Source organism: Equus caballus, chromosome 16, assembly GCF_041296265.1.
Source record: "Equus caballus isolate H_3958 breed thoroughbred chromosome 16, TB-T2T, whole genome shotgun sequence".
NCBI classification, from domain to species: Eukaryota; Metazoa; Chordata; class Mammalia; order Perissodactyla; family Equidae; genus Equus; species Equus caballus.
Window position 1 is genome coordinate 47,885,602 of NC_091699.1, and position 23,738 is coordinate 47,909,339.

General features: G+C 36.8%; 1 protein-coding gene and 1 non-coding gene across 39 annotated transcripts in view; one reads left to right on the top strand and one right to left on the bottom strand.

Moving 5' to 3' along the window:
• DOCK3 (dedicator of cytokinesis 3) overlaps positions 1-23,738 on the bottom strand; it is a 437,902-nt gene that overhangs the window by 330,789 nt on the left and 83,375 nt on the right. For all 38 annotated transcript variants that reach the window (XR_011426887.1, XR_011426886.1, XR_011426884.1 and 35 more), the window contains one exon: positions 4,057-4,097. Coding sequence is in view for 32 of the 38 variants with exons in the window: in XM_023621222.2 (XP_023476990.2) it covers positions 4,057-4,097 (41 nt within the window). In the remaining 6 variants the exon portion in view is untranslated. The remainder of the gene's footprint in view (positions 1-4,056; positions 4,098-23,738) is intronic.
• Positions 18,923-19,029, top strand: LOC111768501 (U6 spliceosomal RNA). Its single transcript, XR_002800901.1, has one exon. It is a non-coding gene; the product is annotated as a U6 spliceosomal RNA (small nuclear RNA).

Genomic DNA, 23,738 nt, shown 5'->3' on the forward strand with positions numbered 1-23,738 from the left:
CCCTATGCTCATAGTAGTAGCTGTTATAGCAAAAGAAGCAAATATTTACTGTGCTGTTATCATGTGCTAGGCACTGTGTTAAGAGCTTCAAATAAGCTCTTTGATTCCTCATAAGAATTCTATAAGTAATCATGTTATCCTCAATTCAAATATACAAAAAATTAGAGAAAATAACATATTGAACCTCCATGAACCTATCATTCAGCTTCAACAATTATCAACATTTTGTCAATCTTGATTCATTAATCCCCACATACATATTTTTACCCATTGCAGTATTTTAGAGCACATATTAGAAATCATCCATAAATACTTCAATATCTATCTTTAACAAGGTGCTTACTGATTCTCTGATAAACTCTATTTTATAGTTATAGAGTGTGGCAATAGTGGATTCGTGCCTGTGTTGAATAACAGATTCCCTGTTGCCAGAGACACAAAATCCAAATTCCTTAGCATTCCTTATATTCTTTGGCATATAAGACTCTTTCAATATAGATCCAACCTACCTTTCCTGCCTTACCATCCATCACCATACTATGCCCTAGTCAGTCGGACTATTTGCCATTCCCTAAACATGCCTTGCAATTTCATGCCTCTATATTTCTGCTTTTGCTATGCAAAGCATTCTATAATACCCTGTTCCTATCTGGCAGAATTCTAGGTATCCAGTAGACAATTCTTGTATAAAAGCTGATCCTGAAACAACAAAATGGGAGTAAATATAAACTCTCTTGAATTTCATTCTTTTCCTCTTGAGTATATGTTTTATAAAAAGCACAAAATTGTCATCAAATATCTGTTGTCCTTTTTCTTAATTTTATCTTATTCTCTTATTCTTTAGTTCTTTATGTATGTTCTTAAGAAAGCTAGTATTTTGGCAAGCCTAACAAATAAATAACATGACATATCACCAGAAGATAATACTCTGTCTCAAAAACTTTTGATCTCTAAAATTATAAAGCTAAAATAAGTTTTACCCTAGAAGTGTATACTGCAAAAAAAGTCTTCAAAAAACTGCAAAAGACAAGAAACTATCATTCTTAAAATAATTTAACATAAAATTTAGTAGTACATATTTCCTGCATATAATGCTTCTCAAACTGTACAATTTTAACATAGGGTTGCAAAAATATATAACTGAAAGGGTATTTTATAATCACCCCAGTTTCTCCTTCACAATGTTCACTATATCTTACTAGAAAGTATTTACAGAGATGAAAACAATTAGGCTTTGAGAGTTCTTTTTACACTGCTTGATAGAAAGAAATATTTTACCATTTACTAATATTTCTGAATGGTATATTTGCTATCTAGTCCAGAAATCATTTTATTTGGGCTAATTCAAGTTTTATTTATTAGTATACATCATACATAACTAAAGATATACTTTAATAAGTCATCTTTTTTTTCTTTAACCACTAACAGCTATGAAAAACCTATTGAAATTTTTTACTTATTGTGACCATAACATTAAGACACATAAAATACGAAATAAGAATGCATTTTTTTTAAATTTTAAGTTTGTGGAATCATTAAATGATTATCTTTTACAAATAATAAAGAATTTTTACTGTGGTTCCACAAAATATCACTACTACAAGAAATGAAATTCAATTATTAATACTGTCTTTCCATCTGTTAATTTTTTTAAGTTTAGGATTTAGGAATACAAATACAAGCTATTAAGAGGTATACAGATATGTTTCGTTAATAAACGCTACAATAATCTGATTCTAGAGTGGAGTTGGTATTACCAAAATATACAATCTTAGAAGTACCACATTAGCCCAAAATAAAGAAATTAAAGGAGTCTGATCAGACAAAATGAGTTCCAACACTTTAGATTAGTGCAATTTGGTTTCTTCAATTTGATTAGCTTGTCAAATCATTGCTAAGAATAATCACAAAATGGCCTCTCCCACAGACTCTAAACACCTTTATTGTAGGAAAAAGAACTTAGAAAATAGGTATCAGGTTCTGAGCACTTTTCCTTAACTCTAAAATAGAACTCTGATTACCCTGCTGGAGAAGCTAAATGGAGAGGGAGAGACCTTGAGACTAGATGGCGAAGCCTAGCTATTTCGGTGGTCTGGCTGAGGACAGCATTCCAGCCATCCATGCCAAGATGCCAGACATGTGAGTAAATACTCTTGGACATTTCAGCCAGCTGAGCTCCCAGATGACTGTAGCCACAGATTATATCACATGTACCAGAATAACTGCCCAGATGACCTCAGTCAAGGCACAAAATTATGAGAGAGAAAATGGTGACTAGTTTAATCCACCAAATTTTGGGACACTTCATTGTACAGTTAACAGAAAATATTTTAACATTATCATCATTCACGTCTCACTCAACTAAGGTTTTCAGGCCACACACTGTGCATCAATTTGATATGGTAATCACAAACACACAATAATTTCAATGACCATGGTTCTCCACACTGATCCCCAAACACTAGTATTAGAAGCAAGGTGGTGGAGTGGTCAAGATCACAAATATTACTAAAATTAAATAAATAAATTAAATGCATGTAATATCACAAATTACAGCTTCCCAATCATTTATAAGATTTCTTATTTATTCAAGTTCCAAATTTCTGACAATTTTAAATCAAGAAAAAAAACAGAGGGGCCAGCCCGGCGGCTCAGCGGTTAAGTGCACACATTCTGCTTCAGCAGCCTGGGGTTCACTGTTTCAGATCCTGGGTACGGACATGACACCGCTTGGCAAGCCATGCTATGGTAGGCGTCCCACATATAAAAAGTAGAGGAAGATGGGCACAGATGTTAGCTCAGGGCCAGTCTTCCTCAGCAAAAAGAGGAGGACTGGCAGCAGATGTTAGCTCAGGGCTAATCTTCCTCAAGAGAAAAAAACACAAAGTACAGATAGAAATTATTTCCACAGAGGCATTCCTGAGATGAAAATAACACCTGAAAGTGTGTTTTAAAACTAGAAATACAAGGAAAAAATTACCTATGAACAGTGGCTCTCAGCCAGGGGAAATTTTACCACCACACTTCCTGCCCCAGGACCTTTGGCAATGGTCTGGAGACATTTTTCATTGTCACAACTTGAGGGAGTAAAGTTACTGACATCTAGTGAGTAGAGGTCATATATGCTGTTAAACATCTTATATAATGTACAATACAGCCCTCCACAACAAAGAATTATCTGGCCCAAAATGTAAACAGTGCCAAGCATGAGAAGCCCTGGCTATGAGGAATTAAAATTTGAAAATACTGTCTTTTTATAATCATTACCTTAGAAACTTACAAAATGAGTGATTCTACTGGCAAAACAGGTGGTTAGAACCCTGAGCAATTTTCCTTTTTAATAAAAATAATGCGATAATTCTGATATTTTCCATACAATAAAAAGCATAATATATTAATTAAGCTACGGAAAATATGAAATAAAAGCTGATAATATTAATTATATGAAAGAGTAAGCAGAAATAAATTTTTGGAAATGCATTACTGGAGAAGAATGTTCCTACATGTATTATGACTGCCAACTAAAATATATTTTGTTCGATCAAATTAACATTAATTGGTAACAGAATAAAACAAAATCTAGTTTATTAAATTAGTATCTGCACTTACAAGTCTTGTTTAAATTCACATTTTAACAAGAATATCATAATCACAAACACTTATCTAGTGGAACATTATTTGAAAGTTTTTTCCATTTTTTATTTTAGAAATAAATTCATCTAAATAATCACATGGCTCCACAGGACTAGGCCTATGAATAAGTCAGTGTACTTTTTTGTCAAATATTTGAAGGAAAAAATATTAAATGTCTTAACTAGACTTTTTCAAAATAAGCTTTACAGCTATGACCATACATGCATCTTCTGTCCTGTTAAAAAAAAAAACATTTTAATACTGCTGAAACAGAGCAGAGTCTGATACAGGTCTGTAAAGGAACGAATGAGTGTGGCTATTGTAAAAGATTAAGAGATGAACATGCAAGAATTGTTTTTATATCAAACGAACATACTAGGCAGCTTCCTACATTACAAAAGGTAACAACAAACTTTTCATTACCTTTATATTTGGTTTCTTTGTTGAAACTCCTCTGTACCAACCTAAAACAAAGCATACAAAGAATATTAAAATCATACTGTTGTCATTTTTCTATAAGAGACATAATGAGTATTTCTAGGAAAAAAATTAATTAATGAAAAACTTTGGAGTATTTTATTCAGGAAAAAACCCAGTCTTACAATAAATACAACATTCCCAATTTTCACCAAAAGGCACAAAGCCCTTTCAACTGAATAAGGCACAACAAATTAGAAAAGACCTCAGAGGACATGTAATCTAACTCTAGGAAAATTCCCAGATGAAACTGTTAGGGGCAGGAAAATGCCAAAACCATATCACTTTTTCAATGGCAGATAGGGAGTACAGCCCAGACTTTCTGTTTCCTGATCTCATTCAATCTCTCATGTACTAAATTATAGTATCCTCACTTCTTAGCTTTCCAGCTGCTAAAGTTGACATTCGTGCTTCATTTATTCCCTCTCAGCATTCATACACAGCAATAATGATGAAAGTCAACTACACAATAAAAACAATTTTCAGAGAAAGGAAATTTTATTGCCAACTTTTCTCAATTCCAAACTATTATCTGCAGAGTTTTGCTATAGTTTCTCTGCTTGGGTTTAAGAGGAAACAGCTCCAATGAGATAGAAAGGAAGGCAAGAATTCTATTTAAAAGAGGAAGATGAAGAAGAAAAGAAAGAGGAGATTATTGATAATAGCTAATATTAATTGAGAGCTTACTGTTCTTAATTCTGTGTATTGGAATTGAGAAGTTGTTCCATGTATTAACCTTTAAATCTTACAACAAAGCTGAGGAGAACAATCCACTTTTTCTCCCCTGAACTCATAACAAACATCCTTGCTTCTGTTTAGCACAACAGCTGAGATCATAATTTGAATGACACCTTGAGTCTCAATATCTTCATTTATTAAAAAATAATTTCATTTTTGGGGCTGGCCCCGTGGCCGAGTGGTTAAGTTCGCGCGCTCCGCTGCAGGCGGCCCAGTGTTTCCTTAGTTCGAATCCTGGGCACGGACATGGCACTGCTCATCAGACCACGCTGAGGCAGCGTCCCACATGCCACAACTAGAAGAACCCACAACGAAGAATACACAACTATGTACCGGGGGGCTTTGGGGAGAAAAAGGAAAAAATAAAATCTTTAAAAATAATAATAATAATTTCATTTTTAAAATAAAATTAATTTATTAAATACATATTAAATAAAATAAAGAAATATTTAAATCTTCATTTATTAAAAATTTTAAAAGTGATAATAACCTTATCAACGTGATACTTTACAGTGTCTTAAGAAACAGAATAGAGAATGACATCAGCAGGTATGGCAGAGTAAGGATCTCTAAAAAGCCTCTCCTCAAGAAAGAAAATTTAGAACTCTGGAAGTAAACCAAAGACTTGAAATAAGCCAAAGCGTATTTATTCAAGAAATCTGAATCTTGATAAGAACAATGACCTTTTTAACTTGCCCCATCCCATCTCCCTTTCTGCAGCCCTGTGTTAAACTTGAAAACCAAAAGCCCTGCGTTCACGGTGAAAATCAAAAATACCTAATGGCCCCTGAAGAGGATAGAACAGGGGAAATCAAAGAAGACCTAAATAAATGAACAGGTTTACCATGTTCACCAATTGCAAAATTCAGTATTGTTAAGATGTCAATTAACCCCAAATTGATCTACAGATTCAATGCAATCTCAATCAAATCCCAGCAAAAGTTTCGGTAGGTACTAACAAGTTCTTTCTAAAATGTAAATGGAAAGGCAAATGACTACTAGAATAATCAAAACAATTTTGAAGAGGAAAATAAATTTGAATGACTCACATAACTTGATTTTAAGACTCTATATAAACCTACCATAACTGAGATAGCGTATTACTGGCTAAAGGATAGACACACAGATCAATGAAATAGATTGGAAAATCCAGAAACCCACACATAAATGAACAATTGATTTTTAACAAAGGTGTAAAGGTGCTTCAGTGGAGAAATGATAAGTCTTTTCAAAAATTGTGCTGAAACTACTGGACATATATATACAAAAAAAAAGAAAAGAAAAGAACCTCAACTTATACCTTTGCACTATAAACAAAATTACCTCAAAATGTACATTAGACCTGAACAGGTACCCAACCAAAACAGATATACAGATGGCAAATAAACATATGAAAATATGCTCAACATTTTATGTGATTTAGAATTGCAAATTAAAACAAGATACCACTCGAGGCTGGCCCTGTGGCCGAGTGGTTAAGTTAGCGCATTCTGCTTCGGTGGCCTAGGGTTTTGCTGGTTTAGATCCTGGGTGCAGACAGGGCACTGCTCACCAGGCCATCCTGAGGCAGCATCCCACATAGCACAACCAGAAAGTCCTACAACTAGAATATACAACTATGTACTGAGGGGCTTTGGGGTGGGGGGAAGGGGGAAGAAGGAAGGGAAAGAAGAGGAAGAGGAAGAAGAAGAAAAAGAAGAAAAAAGAAGAAGATTGGGGGGCCAGCCCCGTGGCCGAGTGGTTAAGTTCGCATGCTCCACTTGCAGCCCAGGGTTTCACAGGTTCAGATCCTGGGCACGGACCTGGCACCGCTCATCAGGCCATGCTGGCGTGGCATCCCACATGCCACAACCAGAAGGACCTGCAGCCAGAATATACAGCTATGTACTGGGGGGGCTTTGGGGAGAAGAAGAAGAAGAAGAAAAAAAAAGACTAGCAGCAGATGTTAGCTCAGGTGCCAATCTTTAAAAAAAAGAAAAGAAAGGAAGTGGAAGAGTTAAAAAAAAAAAAGAAGAAGAAGAAGAAGACTGGCAACAGATGTTAGCTCAGGTGCCAATCTTTAAAAAAAAAGACAAAAAAAAATTAAAAAAAAAATAAAACAAGATACCACTACACACCTATTTGAAGGGCCAAAACCCAAAAACTCTGGTAACACCAAATGCTGACAAGGATGTGGAACAACAGGAACTCTCATTCATTGCTGGTGGGAATCCAAAATGGTACAGCCATTTTGGAAGATAGTTTGGCAGTTTCTTACAAATCTAAATATACTTTTACCATATGATCCATCAGACTCACTCCTTGGTATTTATTCAAATGAGTTGAAAATTTATGTCAAAACAAAAACTGGCACATGGATGTTTATAGCAGCTTTAGTCATAATTGCCAAACTTGGAAACAACCAAGATGTCCTTCAGTAGGTGAATGGATACATAAACTGTGGTACATCCAGACAGTGGAATGTTACTCAGCAATAAAAAGAAATGAGCTACCAAGCCACAAAAAGACATGGAGGAACTTTAAATGCATATTACTAAATGAAAGAAGCCAATCGAAAAAGCCACATACTGTATGATCCCAACTATATGACATTCTGAAGAAACCAAAACCATGGAAACAGTAAAAAGATCAGTGCTTGTCAGGGGTTAGCAAGGATGGAGGGATTTTTAGGGCAATGAAACAATACATTTATCCAAACCATAGGATGTACAACACCAAGAGTGAACTGTGATGTAAACTATGGACTTTGGGTGATAATGATGTGTCAATGCAGGTTCATCGATTATAACAAATGCACCCACTCTGGTGTAGATGTTGATAGTGGGGGAGGCTGTGCATATGTGGGGGCAGGGAGTATGGGAACTCTCCATACTTTCTGCTCAATTTTGTTGTGAACCTAAAACTGCTCTAAAAAATGAAGTTATTTTTTTAGTGCACTTAGTACTACATGAGCCAGCAATCCCATCCCTGGCTATTTACCCAATAGAAAAAAAAGTCCACACTAAAATCTATGCCCAATGTTTATAATGACTTTATTCATAATCTTCAAAAATAAGCAATTCAAATGTCCACCAACTGCTGCAAGGATAAATAAAATGTGGTTTAAACCTATATGACAAAATACTACTCAAAAAGAATAAATTACAGATACGAAATGAAGGGATTTCAAACGGATTATATTAAGTGAAAAAAGCCAGACACAAAAGACTATATGATGTATAATTTCATTTACATGACACTCTGGAAAACAGAAAACTAGAGAGAGAGAGAAAATAGATCCATGGTTCCCAGGGCTGGGGGAAAGGGGCGAGGAAGGAAGGTTAACTACAAGGAACATAATGTTATATTTTGGAGGTAATGAAAATGTTCTGTATCTTGACTGAGGTGATGGTTATAAGATTATGCACTTGTCAAAACTCACAGAACTGTATTCCAAAAATGGTGACTTTTACTGTATATAAGTTATACTTAACCTGACTGCAACATACATACATACACACACACACACACACACACACACAAAATAGCCTAACATTTCATATCTAAGACATTGGTTAGAATTTTTATTTTAAATTCTAACTGCATCAGGTGTTGGCAAGAAAACGTGGAGCAATCACATACTGCTAGTAAGGGTGACAATAAATGGTCCCCACTTTCAAAAACAATGCAGTGTTATCTGCATATTGCATGACACTGAAATTCTACTTCCATATATTATCCCTCATACACTAACACTGAACTGGGGATACTATGGAACTCTAGAGGAATTTTTGGAAATCTTGGGGTGGTCTGAGTTGCTAGAGGAAACACTATAAATATTTATAATTTCAAAAGGCAAAGATTCTTAGAGAAAACACAGGCATAAATCTTCATGACTTTGGGTTGACCAATGGTTTCATATGCAAGCAACAACAGAAAAAATTTAAAAATTTGACTTCATTAAAATTAAAAGCTTTTGTACTTCAAAGGACACCAAGAAACTGAAAATACAACTCACAGAATGGGCGAAAATATTTACAAGTTATATATCCAAAAAGAGACCAGTATCCAGAAGATATAAAGAACTTGTACAACTAAATAAAAACATAACCTAATTTTTCCACTGTTCTGTACCTTAACTCTTCTGTTTTAAATTTATTTTTACTTTATTGATATCATAATAGTTTATATAACATTGTGAAATTTCAGTTGTACATTACTACTTGTCAGTCACCATATATATGTGTCCCTTTACCCCTTATGCCCACCCCCTAACCCCCTTCCCCTCTGGTAACCACTAATCTGTTGTCTTTGTCCATGTGTTTATTTATCATCCACATATGAGTGAAATCATACAGTGTTTGACTTTCTCTGTCTGGCTTATTTCACTTAACATAATACCCTCAAGATCTATCCATGTTGTTGGAAATGGGACAACTTTGTCTTTTTTTACAGCTGAGTAGTATTCCATTGTGTGCATGTGTGTGTGTGTGTGTGTGTATATATATATACACCACATCTTCTTTATCCATACATCAGTCATTGGGACTTGGATTGCTTCCACATCTTGGCTATTGTGAATAATGCTGCAATGAACAAAGGAGTACATAAGTCTCTCTGAACTGTTGATTTCAAGTTCTTTGGATAAATCCTCAGTAGTGTGATAGTTGGTCATATGGTATTTCTATTTTTAATTTTTTGAGAAATCTCCATACTTTTTTTCACAGTGGCTTCACTAGTTTGCATTCCCATCAGCAGTGCATGAAGGTTCCTTTTCTCCACATCCTCTCCAACATTTATTGTTTTTTGTCTTGGTAATTACAGCCATTCTAACAGGTATAAGGTGATATCTCATTGTAGTTTCAATTTGCATTTCCCTAATGATTAGCGATGCTGAACATCTTTTCACGTGCCTGTTGGTCATCTGTACACCTTCTTTGGAAAAATGTCTGTTCACATCCTCTGCCCATTTTTTGATGGGGTTGTTTGTTTTTTTGTTGTTGAGTTGTACGAGTTCTTCACATATGTTGAAGACTAATCCCTTGTCAGATATATTATTTGCAAATATTTTCTCCCAGATGGTGGCTTGTTTTTTCATTTTGTTCCTGTTTTCCTTTGCCTTGCAGAACCTCTTTAGTCTGATGAAGTTCCATTTGTTTATTTTTTCTTTTGTTTCCCTTGCCAGAGTAGACATGGAATTCAAAAAGATTCTTCTAAGATCAATGCCAAAGACTGTACTGCTTATATTTTCTTCTAGGAGTCTTATGGTTTCACATCTTACCTGGAAGTCTTTAATCTATTTCGAGTTAATTTTTGTGTACAGCAAAAGATAATGGTCTACTTTCATTCTTTTGCTTGTGGCTGTCCAGTTTTCCCAGCACCATTTATTGAAGAGATTTTCCTTCCTCCAGTGTACGTTCTTGGCTCCTCTGTTGAAGGTTAGCTGTCCGTAGATGTGTGATTTTATTTCTGGGCTTTCAATTCTGTTCCACTGATCTCTGCATCTGTTTTTGTACCAGTTCCATGCTGCTCTGGTTACTATAGCTTGGTAGTATATTTTGAACTCAGGGATTTTGATACCTCCTGGTTTTTTCTTTTTTTGCAGAATTGCTTTAGCTATGTGGAGTCTTCTGTTGCCCCATATGAATTTTAGGATTCTCTGTTCTACTTCCATGAAGAATATCATTGGGATTCTGAATAATCTAATTTTTTTAATGGGCAAAGGATTTAAATAGACATTTCTCCAAAGATATACAAATGGCCAATAAGGACACAAAAAGAAGTTCAACATTACTAGTCATTAGAGAAATGCAAATCAAAAACCACAGAGAGAGGATGACATCAGCATCACGGCAGAGTAAGCTCGCCTGTGAACTCTCCCCTCAAAGATACAATGAAAAGCACATTAATATTCCAACAGAGGGCATCCATGCAACACAAGACATCTGAGAGACCCATGAAGCCATATGTCAGAAGGTGGAGGAGCTGAATGGCATGAGGTAAGAGAACGCTTCTCTTCCTGGCTGAAGTAAAGCAGCCCAGGGACTGCACACTGCCTCCAGGAGGAAAGCAGAGGATGGGAGGGAGCAGCAGTCCTCTGCAGGAACTCCGTAGATCTCTGAGGTCCTTTGCAGCCTGGGGGAAAACCCCCCACAGAAGGGACTAGCTATCGTGGAGGTGTCTTCCTCAAGCCAACGGCTCAGGAGAGCAGATAGCGAGGGCAGAGCAAGAAGCCCCAGAGATCACACAGGAGAAGAAAGCACTTCTCCCCCACACCCAGATCCACAGCCCAGTACCATGGAGCTGTCCCTGTGGATGCCACTGGTGTCAGGCTACACAGCACTTGACCCCCATCCAAAAATGTGGAAGTGGCAATCAATACTACCACAATGCGAAAGTACAAATCCATACCATCTGACAGTATGAAAAAACATATTAAATCCCTAGACCAGAAGAAGAGGGATAAGTACCCAGAAATCAATCCAGAAGACACAGAAATCTAAAAAGCTAAATGAGAGAAAATTCAAAATAGCTATCATTAAAGAAACTCAACGAGTTTAAAAGAGAATGCAGATAGACAATACAATGAGTTCAGGAGCTACTTCACAAAACAGATTGAAACTACAAAGAAGAGCCAATCAGAAACACTGGAGATGAAAAACACAATGGATGAGATAAAGCAGAATATAGATTTCCTGAAAGGTAGAGCTAATACCATAAAGGAATGAATCAGCATAATTGAGGACAGAAACACAGAAATGTTTCAGAAGGAGGACAGAGAACTAAGACTAAAAAGAAATGAAGAAAGTCTCCAAGAAATATTCTACTTAATTAGGAAATGCAACATACAGACTATAGGTACTCAAGAATGAGAAGAGAAGGAGAATGGAGCAGAAAGAATGTTAAAGAAATAATAGTGGAGAACGTTCCACACCTGAGGAAGGAGATGGAAATCCATATGAAAGAGGCCCCCAGATCTCCTATGTCTATGTAAAAAGACCTACTGCTAAGAAAAGTAAATAACAAAGAAAAAATACTAAGGACAGCAAAGGAGAAGAAAGTAAAACTTAGAAAGGAACCCCTATCAGGGTTTCAGTGGACTTCTCAACAGAAACCTTAAATGCTAGGAGAGAGTAGAATGATACATTCAAATCTTTGAAAGATAAAAACTTTCAGCCAAGAATCCTTTATCCAGCGAAAATATCCTTCAGACATAACAGAGAAATAAAAACTTTCTCAGATAAACAAAAGCCAAGGGAGTTCATCACCACAAGACCTCCCCCAACAAGAAATCCTCAAGAAGGCCCCCATACCCCCCCCCCCCCAAAAAAAGAAGAAAGGAGTTACAAAGCCCTGAGTAAGAAGAGGAATAGGTAGACAAAATTAGAAAACTGGAGCTATCCAACAGAACTGGTTAGGAAATACTCAGGTAAAACATTAAAGGGAAGGAAAACATCAAAAACAAAGATAATCTTGTCATTTTAACCATAAACTCACAACACAAGATGGAATAAGATGTGACAAAAATAACTTAGGAGAGAAAGAGGCAATGGACTTAATCAGCTTAGTCTAAGGAAATAAGAGGTCATCAGAAAACGGACTATCTCATTTACGAGATTGTGCATACAAACCTCAGGGTAACAACTAAATAAAAAAGCAGATCAGTCACAAATAACAAATAAGGAGAAAACTAAGAAACCCAGCATTAAAAACTACCTAACCAAATTCACAGTCTGAAACACATGGGACAAGAAACGAAGGAAATGCTGCAGAATCAGAAAACAAGTGATAAAATGGCAGTATTAAGCCCTCATATATCAATAATCACTCCAAATGTAAATGGATTTTATTCTCCAATAAAAAGACATGGAGTGGCGAGATGGATTAAAGAACAAGACCCAACAATATTCTGCCTCCAGGAAACAGAGCTTAGCTCCAATGACAAACATAGGCTCACAGTGAAGGGATGGAAGACAATACTCCAAGATAGTGGCAAACAAAAGAAAGCAGGTGTTGCAATACTTATATCAGACAAAGTAGACCTCAAGAGAAGACAGGTAAGATAAACAAAAAGGGGCAGTATATAAGAGTCAAAGGTAAACTCCTCCAAAAAGACATAGCACTTTTATAAATGTCTGTGCACCCAACACACCCAACACAAGAGCACCAAAGTACATAAAGCAACTATTAACAAACCTAAAAGGAGATATTAACAACACAATAACAGTAGGGGACTTCAACACTCCACTCACATCAATGGATAGATCATCCAGACAGAAAGTCAACAAGGAACAAGGAAACAGTGGAATTAACTGAAAAGCTAGACCAGATGGACTTAACATATATATAGAACACTTCATCCAAAAACAGCAGAATACTCAAGTGTGATTGGAACGTTCTCAAGGGTAGACCATATGTTTGGAAATAAGGCAAGCCTTAATAAATTTAAGAAGATTGAAATAATAGCAAGCATCTTTTCTGACAAGAATGCTGTGAAACTACAAATCAACTACAAGAAAAAAGCTGAGAAAGGAACAAAGACGGGGAGAATAAACAACATGCTACTGAACAACCAACAGAACAATGAAGAAATCAGAGAAGTCAAAAAGTACCTGGAGATGAACAAGAATGAAAACATACCATACCAACTCATATGGGATGCCACAAAAGCAGCAGGAAGAGGGAAATTCATCAAAATACAGGTTCACCTTAACAAACAACAAAAATCCAAAGCAATCTGAAACTACACCTAACTACAAAAAGAAGAACAAAGCCCAAAGTCCAGCAGAAGGAGGGAAATAACAAAAATCAGAGCAGAAATAAACGCAACTGAAACAAAAAAGACAGTAAAAAGTATCAATGAAACCAAGAGACGATTCTTTGAGAAGATAAACAAAATTGACAAACCTTAGCCAGACTTACAAAGAAAAAGAGAGAGAAAGCTCAGGAAAAAAAATAGAAATGAAAGAAGAGAAATTACAATGGATACTACAGAAATACAAAGGATCATAAGAGAATACTATGAAAAGCTAGACACCAACAAACTGGACAACCTAGAAGGAATGGATAAATTCTTAGACTCTTACAACCTCCCAAAACTGAATTGAGAAGAAATAGAGAATCTGAATAGACTAATCACAAGTAAAGAGATTGAGACAGTAATCACAAACCTCCCCAAAACAACAGTACAGGACTAGATGGCTTCCCTGGTGAATTCTACCAAACATTCAAAGAAGACTTATTACCTGTCCTTCTCAAACTATTCCAAAAAATTGAGGAAGACGGAAAAATTCCTTACACATTCTATGAGGCCAGCATCACCCTGATCCCAAAGCCTGACAGGGACAACACAAAAAGGAAAACTACAGGCCAATATCGCTGATGAACATAGATGCAAAAATCCTCAACAAAATACTGGCAAACCAAATACAGCAATACATTGAAAAGATCATACACACCAGGCACACAGGGATGATTCAACATCCACAAATAAATCAATGTGATACACCACATTAACAAAATGAGGACTAAAAACCACATGATAATCTTAATAGACACAAAGAAAGCATCTGACAAGATTCAATAGCCATTCACAATAAAGACTCTTAACAAAATGGGGATAAAAGGAAACTACCTCAACATGATAAAGGCCATATATGACAAACCCACAGCCAACATCATACTCATTGGGGAAAAACTGAGAGCCATCCCACTGAGAACAGGAACAAGACAAGGGTGCCTACTCTCACCACTCGTATTCAACATTGTACTGGAGGTTTTGGCCAGAGCAATTAGGCAAGAAAAATAAATAAAAGGAATCCAAATAGGCAATGAAGAAGTGAAACTCTTGCTGTTTGCAGACAACATGATCCTACATATAGAAAACCTTAAAGAATCCAGAGGAAAACTATTAGAATTAATCAACAATTATAGCAAAGTTGCAGAGTACAAAGTCAATTTAGAAAAATCAGTGTACTCCAGTAACAAACTAAGAGAAAGAGAACTCAAGAATACAATCCCATTTATAACCATAACAAAAAGAATAAAATATCTAGGAATAAATTTAACCAAGGAGGTAAAACACCTATACAAGGAAAACTATAAGACATTATTGAAAGAAATCGATAGTGACATAAAGAAATGGAAAGAGATTCCAGGCACAGGGATTGGAAAAATAAGCATAGTTAAAATGTCCATACTACATAAAGCAATCTACAAATTCAACGATATCCCAATCAGAATCCCAATGACATTCTTCGCAGAAATAGAACAAAGAATCTTAAAATTCATATGGAGCAACAAAAACACTTCAAATAGCCAAAGCAATCCTGAGAAAAAAGAAGAAGGCTGGAGGCATCACAATCCCTGACTTCAGAATGTACTACAAAGCCATGGTAATCAAAACACCACGATACTGGTATAAAAACAGGCACACAGATCAGTGGAACAGAAGTGAAAGCCCAGAAATAAAACCACACATCTACGGACAGCTAATCTTTGACAAAGGAGCCAAGAACCTACAATGGAGAAAGGAAAGCCTCTTCAATAAATGGTCCTGGGAAAACTGGACAGCCACGTGCAAAAGAATGAAAGTGGAGCACTACCTTATGCCGTACACAAAAATAGACTCAAAATGTATCAAAGACTTCTGAAGGTAAGACTTGAAACATAAAACTCCTAGAAGAAAACATAGGCAGTTCCACTCTTTGACATTGATCTTAAAAGGATCTTTTCGAATACCATGTCTACTAGGACAAGGGAAACAAAAGGAAAATAAAGAAGTGGGACTTCATCAGACTAAGCTTCTTGAAGGCAAAGGAAACCAGGATCAAAACAAAAAAACAACCCATCAACTGAGAGAAAATATTTGCAAATCGTATATCCAACAAGGGGTTAATCTCCATAATATATAAAGAACTCACACAACTGAACTACAAAAGAAAAACAAAAACAAAAAAAACAGCCCAATCAAAAAATGGGCAGAGGATGTGAACAGACATTTCTCCAAAGAAGATATACAGATGGCCAATAGGCACATGAAATGATGTCCAACATCACTAATCTACACTAAGATATCACCTTATGCCTGTTAAAATGACTATAATCACTAAGACAAAAAATAACAAGTGATGGAGAGGTTGTGGAGGAAAGGGAACTCTCATACACTGCTGGTGGGAATGCAAACAAGTGCAACCACTGTGGATAACAGTACAGAGATTTCTCAAAAAACTGAAAATAGAAACACCATATGACTCAAGCCAACCCACTACTGGGTATCTATCCAAAGAACTTGAAATCAACAATTCAAAGCGACCTATGCACCCCTATGTTCACTGCAGTACTATCCACAATAGCCAAGATGTGGAAGTAACCCAAGTACCCATTGACTGATGATTGGATAAAGATGATGTGGTGTATATATATACAGCAGAACACTACTCAGCCATTGGTATTCATTGTAATTTCTCCTCTTTCATTTCTAATTTTATTTATTTGAGACTTCTCGATTTTTATCTTAGTGAGTCTGGCTAAGTTTGTCAATTTTGTTTATCTTCTCAAAGAACCAGCTCTTAGGGCCAGCCCAGCGGCACAGCAGTTACATTTGCACACTCTGCTTCGGTGGCCTGGGGTTCACCAGTTCGGATCCTGGGCATAGACATACACACGGCTTATCAAGCCATGCTGTGGCAGGCATCCCACATATAAAGTAGAGGAATATGGGCACAGATGTTAGGTCAGGAAACGTCTTCCTCAGCAAAAAGAGGAGGATTGGTGGCCAATGTTAGCTCAGGGCTAATCTTCCTCAAAAAAAAGAACCAGCTCTTTGTTTCATTTATCTTTCTATGGTATTTTTTGCTTCAATTTCATTTATTTTTGCTCTAATTTTTATTATTTCCCTCCTCCTGCTGAGCTTGGGCTTTATTTGTTCTTTTTTTTCTAATTCTATTAGGTGTAGTTTAAGATTGCTTATTTGAGCCTTTTCTTATTTGTTGACGTGGGCCTGTATTGCTATAAATGTCCCTCATAGGACCACTTTTGCTACATCTCATATGAGTTGGTATGGTGTGTTTTCGTTCTCATTTGTCTCCAGATATTTTTTTATTTCTCCCTTTATTTCTTTGATGATCCATTGGTTGTTCGGTAGTATGTTGTTTAGTCTCTACATTTTTGTTCCTTTCCCAGCTTTTTTCTTGTAGCTGATTTCTAGTTTCATAAGCTTATGGTCAGAAAAGATGCTAGATATGATCTGAATCTTCCTAAATTTCTTGAGGCTTGCCTTGTTTCCAAATATATGGTGTATCCTTGAGAATGTTCCATGCACACTTGAGAAGAATGTATATTCTGCTGTTTTTGGATGCAGTCTTATATATATATATATATATATATATATATATATATATATATATATATATATTAAGTCCATCTGGTCTAGTTTTTCACTTAACTCCATCATCTCCTTCTTGACTTTTTGTGTGGATGTTCTATCCATCAATGTAAGTGGCGTGTTGAGGTGCCCTACTATTATTGTGTTATTGTTAATGTCTCTGTTTAGGTTTGTTAATAGTGCCTTTATGTACTTTGGTGCTCTGATTTTTTTTTAATGGAACTTTTTAAAAAAATGTAATCCCATTAGGTTAGAAAAACAATCAATAAGAAGGAAAATACAAATTGAGAGGAAAAGCTGTTTGGGAAAATATTCTGGGTCTCATGTGTGAACATATATATTAATAAAATTAATTCCTCTGAAAACTACGATTATTTAAACATATAGACAAAAAATAGTGCTTACCAGTCGCTGTGCCATGCTCTGTGCCAGGTGTTTTTACATCTATGATCTCAAACACTGAACACGACTTGGTTAAATATGCATTATTATTTAGACTGTGAAATGTCCTTGCAATGTAAGTGAGGCTATACCATCAAAAAGAGCCAACAGTCCCACTACAATTGCTATTGACAGAGAGGCTGCAGGACAGTGTCAGCAGTGTTAACCTAAAAGAATGAAGCCTCTATATTGATCAGGACATGTGATGATCAGCAACCAGCAGTCCTTTAAAAAGATTCCAGGTGCAAACCAATCAAGCCAGATCAAAAGAAGTAAATGCAATCCAACAAAAAGTACCCTTCAATACAAAGTTTCAAACTTTTTACTTCATAGGTATAACATATTCTTCACTGACAAAAGGGGAAAAAAATGCAAATTTATTTACCCCCTCCCCCAACCCCAGGTAATAGCTGCACCAGAAGTACAGACAGGTAGACAAAAAGCACAATTTCTCTTCCATACCATATCATGATTAAAAATAGTTTAATAAAAAATCATGGCTCATTATGAATGGCAGACTTGCATGTAGATCCACTCAGAGATCATTTAAGTAACCAATTGTAAAGTCAAGGGCAAAAAACAAAATCTACAATCTTCTAAAAATATCTCTTTGGTACATCAAAAAAAATAGGCACAACTCACCCAATTCTTTATCCTTTTCCAATTATATAACTAATAGGCAGGAAAGAAAATGCCAACCACTTGCAAAAAAAAAAAAAAAGAAAGAAATGAAACTTATGTAAGGAATTCAGCCCAAAAATGGGGAAACATAATTATTCAAAAGGTCTATATTGAAAATCCTCTTCGTATTATTTTCACTGAAAACTATTAAAGAATAATCTGTATTTATTTGCATAATTTCATGCTAGTTTAAATCTTCACTTGTAAGCAGTAAGTAGAAAAGATATTAACTGGCAATAAATAAATACACATTAAAAAACTAAGAACTTTTGGGACCGGCCCCGTGGCCAAGTGGTTAAGTTCGTGCGCTCCGCTTCAGCGGCCCAGGGTCTCACCACTTTGGATCCTGGGCAAGGACCTAGTACCGTTTGTCAGGCCATGTTGAGGCAGTGTCCCACATAGCAGGACCAAAAGGACCTACAACTAGAATATACAACTATATACTAGGGGCGCTCTGGGGAGGAGAAAAGAAAAAAAAAAAAAGATTGGCAACAGATGTTAGCTCAGGTGCCAATCTTTAAAAATAAAAAAAAGGTGAGAACTTTTGCTTCCCAATGAATTATTGTTCCCTTAAAATCAGTCACTCTGGTGCTCGCTTCGGCAGCACATATACTAAAATTGGAACAATACAGAGAAGATTAGCATGGCCCCTGCGCAAGGATGACACGCAAATTCGTGAAGCATTCCATATTTTTCACTAATTGGGAAAAAATATTTACAAGCCACTTATCCAACAAAGGGTTAATCTCCATAATATACAAAGAACTCACACTGCTTAACAACAAAAAAACAAACAACCCGATCAAAAAATGGGCAGAGGACATGAACAGACATTTCTCAAAAGAAGATATGAATATGGCCAATAGACACATGAAAAGATGTTCATCATCGCTAATCATCAGGGAAATGCAAATCAAAACTACACTAAGATATCACCTTACACCCGTTAGATTGGCAAAAACATCCAAAACCAAGAGCGACAAATGTTGGAGAGGTTGTGGAGAAAAAGGAACCCTCATACACTGTTGGTGGGAATGCAAACTGGTACAGCCACTATGGAAAACAGTATGGAGATTTCTCAAAAAGTTAAAAATAGAAATACCCTATGACCCAGCCATCCCATTACTGGGTATCTAGCCTAAGAACCTGAAATCAGAAATCTCAAGAGTCCATTGCCCCCCTATGTTCATCGAAGCATTATTTACAATAGCCAAGATGTGGAACCAACCTACATGCCCAGAAACTGATGATTGGATAAAGAAGATGTGGTATATATACACAATGGAATACTACTCAGCCATAAAAAAGACAAAATTGGCCCATTCACAGCAACGTGGATGGACCTCGAGGGTATTATGTTAAGTGAAATAAGCCAGTCAGAGAAAGACGAACTCTATATGACTCCACTCATAGGTGGAAGTTAGTATATTGATAAGGAGATCTGATCAGTGGTTACCAGGGAAAAGGGGGGGGGGGAGGGCACAAAGGGGGAAGTGGTGTACCCACAACATGACTAACAAAAATGTACACCTGAAATCTCACAAGGTTGTAATCTTTCATAACATTAATAAAAAAAAAAATCAGTCACTCTGGAGAGCCATAAACAAATTTCAATAATACTGTCCATTTATTAAGATATTTTTAAAACTCTTTTAGAATTCAAATACATATAAAACACCTTTACAAACTTCCAGCTCTAGCCCTGACAAAACACTTTGCATTGGACAAATATAAATCTGAACAAAATATATGAAACAATTGTATAAGAGCATTGGAGAGCAATAGACTTGAGGCAGTATAATCCTTAAGAAAAGAGAATTGCATTAAAGTGAGCTCCTCATTCACGTGACTTCTTCCCTGAGGGCATCCCAGCAAAAATGACAGTCCAGTTAAGATAAGGAGAAAAGGGTTGACATTGAGAGCTACGAATACAATCTCCACTCTTGGGATTGCCCAATTCTTAAACTGGCACACAGGGCAAGACTAGAAGAAGTCCAGCAGACAGCAGCAACTGAGGGGCTCAAGAGCTGAGCAGAGTCACATTACCTTTAGGGGAACAGTAACAACACTCACAGTGACTTTTCAACAGAAACTTCAGAAATCAAAAATTAATGAAGTAAGGCGGCCGGCCCCGTGGCCGAGTGGTTAAGTTCTTGCGCTCCGCTGGAGGCAGCCCAGTGTTTCGTCAGTTCGAATCCTGGGCGTGGACATGGTACTACTCATCTAGCCACGCTGAGGCGGCATCCCACATGCAACAACTAGAGGGACCCACAACTAAGAATATACAACTATGTACCAGGGGGCTTTGGGGAGAAAAAGGGAAAAAAGAAAAATTAATGAAGTAAAATCTTTAAAATGATAAAAGAAAATATCCATCAATCTAGAATTCTACACTCAGGGAAAATATCTTTCAAAAATGATAAATTAAAAACAGATTCACATAAACAGAAGCTGAATGAATGTGCAGCAAACCTGCACTAAAAGAAACATTACTAAAAGGAGTACTTGAGGTAAAAAGAAAATGATCCCAGATGGAACCATAAAAAAGCAGAAAGAGGGGCTGGCCCCGTGGCTGAATGGTTAAGTTCCCATGCTCCACTGCAGGCGGCCCAGTGTTTCGTTGGTTGAATCCTGGGCGCGGACATGGCACTGCTCATCAAAACCACGCTGAGGCAGCATCCCACATCCCACAACTAAAAGGACCCACAACGAACAATATACAACTATGTACTGGGAGCTTTGGGGAGAAAAAAGGAAATAAAATAAAATCTTTAAAAAAAAAAAGCAGAAAGAAAGGAAAAGTTTTGAAAAGGGTAAAAAATGTAGGCAAACAAATGAATATAGACAAAAGAAAGAAATATGACAACACTGGTACGAGAGTAGTAAATGCAATAAAATGACTGTAAAGTTCATGCGTTCTTGGGAGTGGTAAAAGCATAAATTTGAAGTAGACTCCAACAAGTCAAAGATCCGTACTTTAAACCCTAGGGTAACCACCAAGGGACAAATAAAACACTTTAAAACCAACAAGCTAATTAGAGGAAAATAAAATAGAATAATAAAAATGCTAGGTTAGTTTAAGGAAGGCAAGAAAGGATAAATCAAGAGATAAGGCACAAAGACCAAGGTAACAAACTTAAATCTAACTAGCTCAATAACCAAATGCAAATAGACTAAACAATTAAGCTTGTCAAACTAAATAAAAATAAATCCCTATTACATTCTATTTACATATCCTCCTCTACACTCACAAATTTAAAAATAAGAATGCATAAAAGTTAAAAGTAAAACAATGGGTGACTTCTACTTGGCCCTAGAATAATGGCAGGCATTAAAACTCTCCATATAGCCCACAGAAGGACATACAGATCAAAAAAGAGAGCAAATAAAGTCATATATAATCTGTGCCTTCAACATTACTAGGTGTCAGAGAATACTATGGACTTTAAATTACATTGATGTGGAGAAAAAAACACCAAATTACAACAGAGTTAACTCTGGAGCTCCTGCAACTAATGTATAGCTCTTCACACCTCAAAAGGGTGCCTCCCTTCTAATTACCTATTCCCCCTCCACATGCAACATCTGAGACTGCCACTTCATTTTCACATAGACTCTTCAGACTACTTGCACTCTACATACAGGCTTACAGTGGTAGAATGAGTATTGTCAGCTGATAGATGCAGCAGAGTAGGAACCTTGTTAAAACAAGTACATATAAAATCCTGGGACAACTCAATTGGTCATTCTATCCTCAGATTTAAAAAGTGATACAATGGCAGCAAGGAATATGGTGATGACAGCCTTCAATATGTCTCTGTCTCTGTCTGTCTATCTGTCTCTCATCACACAGTTCTAATTTGTCCTGATTACTTTCTACATCTAGTACTCACTCCCCATCCTGATTATCGCCCTTTACATTCAGCCTAGGGATTACCTTCAACAGTCTCTCCTGTGCTGGATTCTCCTGTTTCCTGAATCCCATGTCTCCCTATTCTTTACTTTATTGCTTTGTTTTAAAGGAAAACATCTGCTAGTAGCTTCTTGAGGAAAGATATAGGAGGAAAACTGAGACCTTTGCATCTCAGAAAATATCTTTAGTATATTCTCATATTCAATTCATAGTTTGGCTGGGTTACAAAATCCTAGATTAGATATCATTTCCTGTCAACATTTTGAAGACACTGCTCCACTGTATTCTACATTCCATAGTTAAAAATCCAATCTTTTGCATATCCCATGCTTTTTCCTGTCTTTGAATGCCTGCTGAATCTTCTTGGTCCCACTATTCTGAAATTTCACAAGAATATGGGTCTATTTTCATTCATTTGTCTTGGGTACTCGGCTGGGTCCTTTCAATATGGAAACCCATGACCTTCCATTCTGGAAAATATCCCTGAATTATTTCACAGTTAATTTCTATCCTTCAGTTTCTCTCTTCTACGTTTTTGAATCTCCACCAAATGATGCACCTCTTGAAGCTGACCTCTAATTTTCCTATCTTCTCTAACTTTCTATGACTTGTATTTTTGCTCTACTTTCTGGGAAATTTCCTCAATTTTAATATCTCCTACTGAGATTTATCATTCCTGCTATCATATTTTTAATTTCCAAGAGCTCTTTTCTGTCATCTGAATGTTCCCTTTTTTATAACATCCTGTTCTTATTTCATGGATGCAATGTCTTCCTTTCTCTCTCAGAGGATATTAATGATAAGGTTTGTTTGTTTAAGTTTTCTTTACTGTATGTAGTCTCTTTTCCACAAGTTGCTATTTTTTTTCCTTTTTCGTTTCCCTTTTTTGGGGGGGAGGACAGGAGTCATCTTTCACATTAGAGGCATCCTCAAATATCTTGTATGATTGGTTTCCTGCTCATATTTAAAGGAAAGGAAATAAAAAGTTAACTGGAGTTAGAGGGGTGGAGCAAAATGGCAGGGTGAGCTGACCCAGGATTCTCTCCCCTCCAAAATACAACAAAAGATTGGAAGAACTGAATTTCAGAGAATAAACATAATGCCAGCTCATTAGAGACCTACAATACCAAGAAGGCAGAGATCATAACCTTGCTTACACCTTCAGAGGCGCTGGAACCGTAGGAGAGACCATCGCTCCCTTCCCTAGAGTCTGCGATGGCTGCGGCGCAGGTCGGGAAGGAGCCGGGGAGGGGCCGCGCGACCGGGGGATCATCCAGGACTCCTGCCGCTGATTCAGTGGAGACCCGCTGACGGGGGGAAAGCTTCTGTCCGCAGGGACCCTATAAATCAAGGGCTTTGGGAGACCAGAGAACAGAACTGATCTGACCCCAGACCCGTGCGTGTGAGTAACAGCCCCTGCCCCCCAGAAAAGCCAGTGGGCGCAGCCATCTTGCCCCAAGGCAGAGCGCTAACACGCCGCTCTCGACTCCC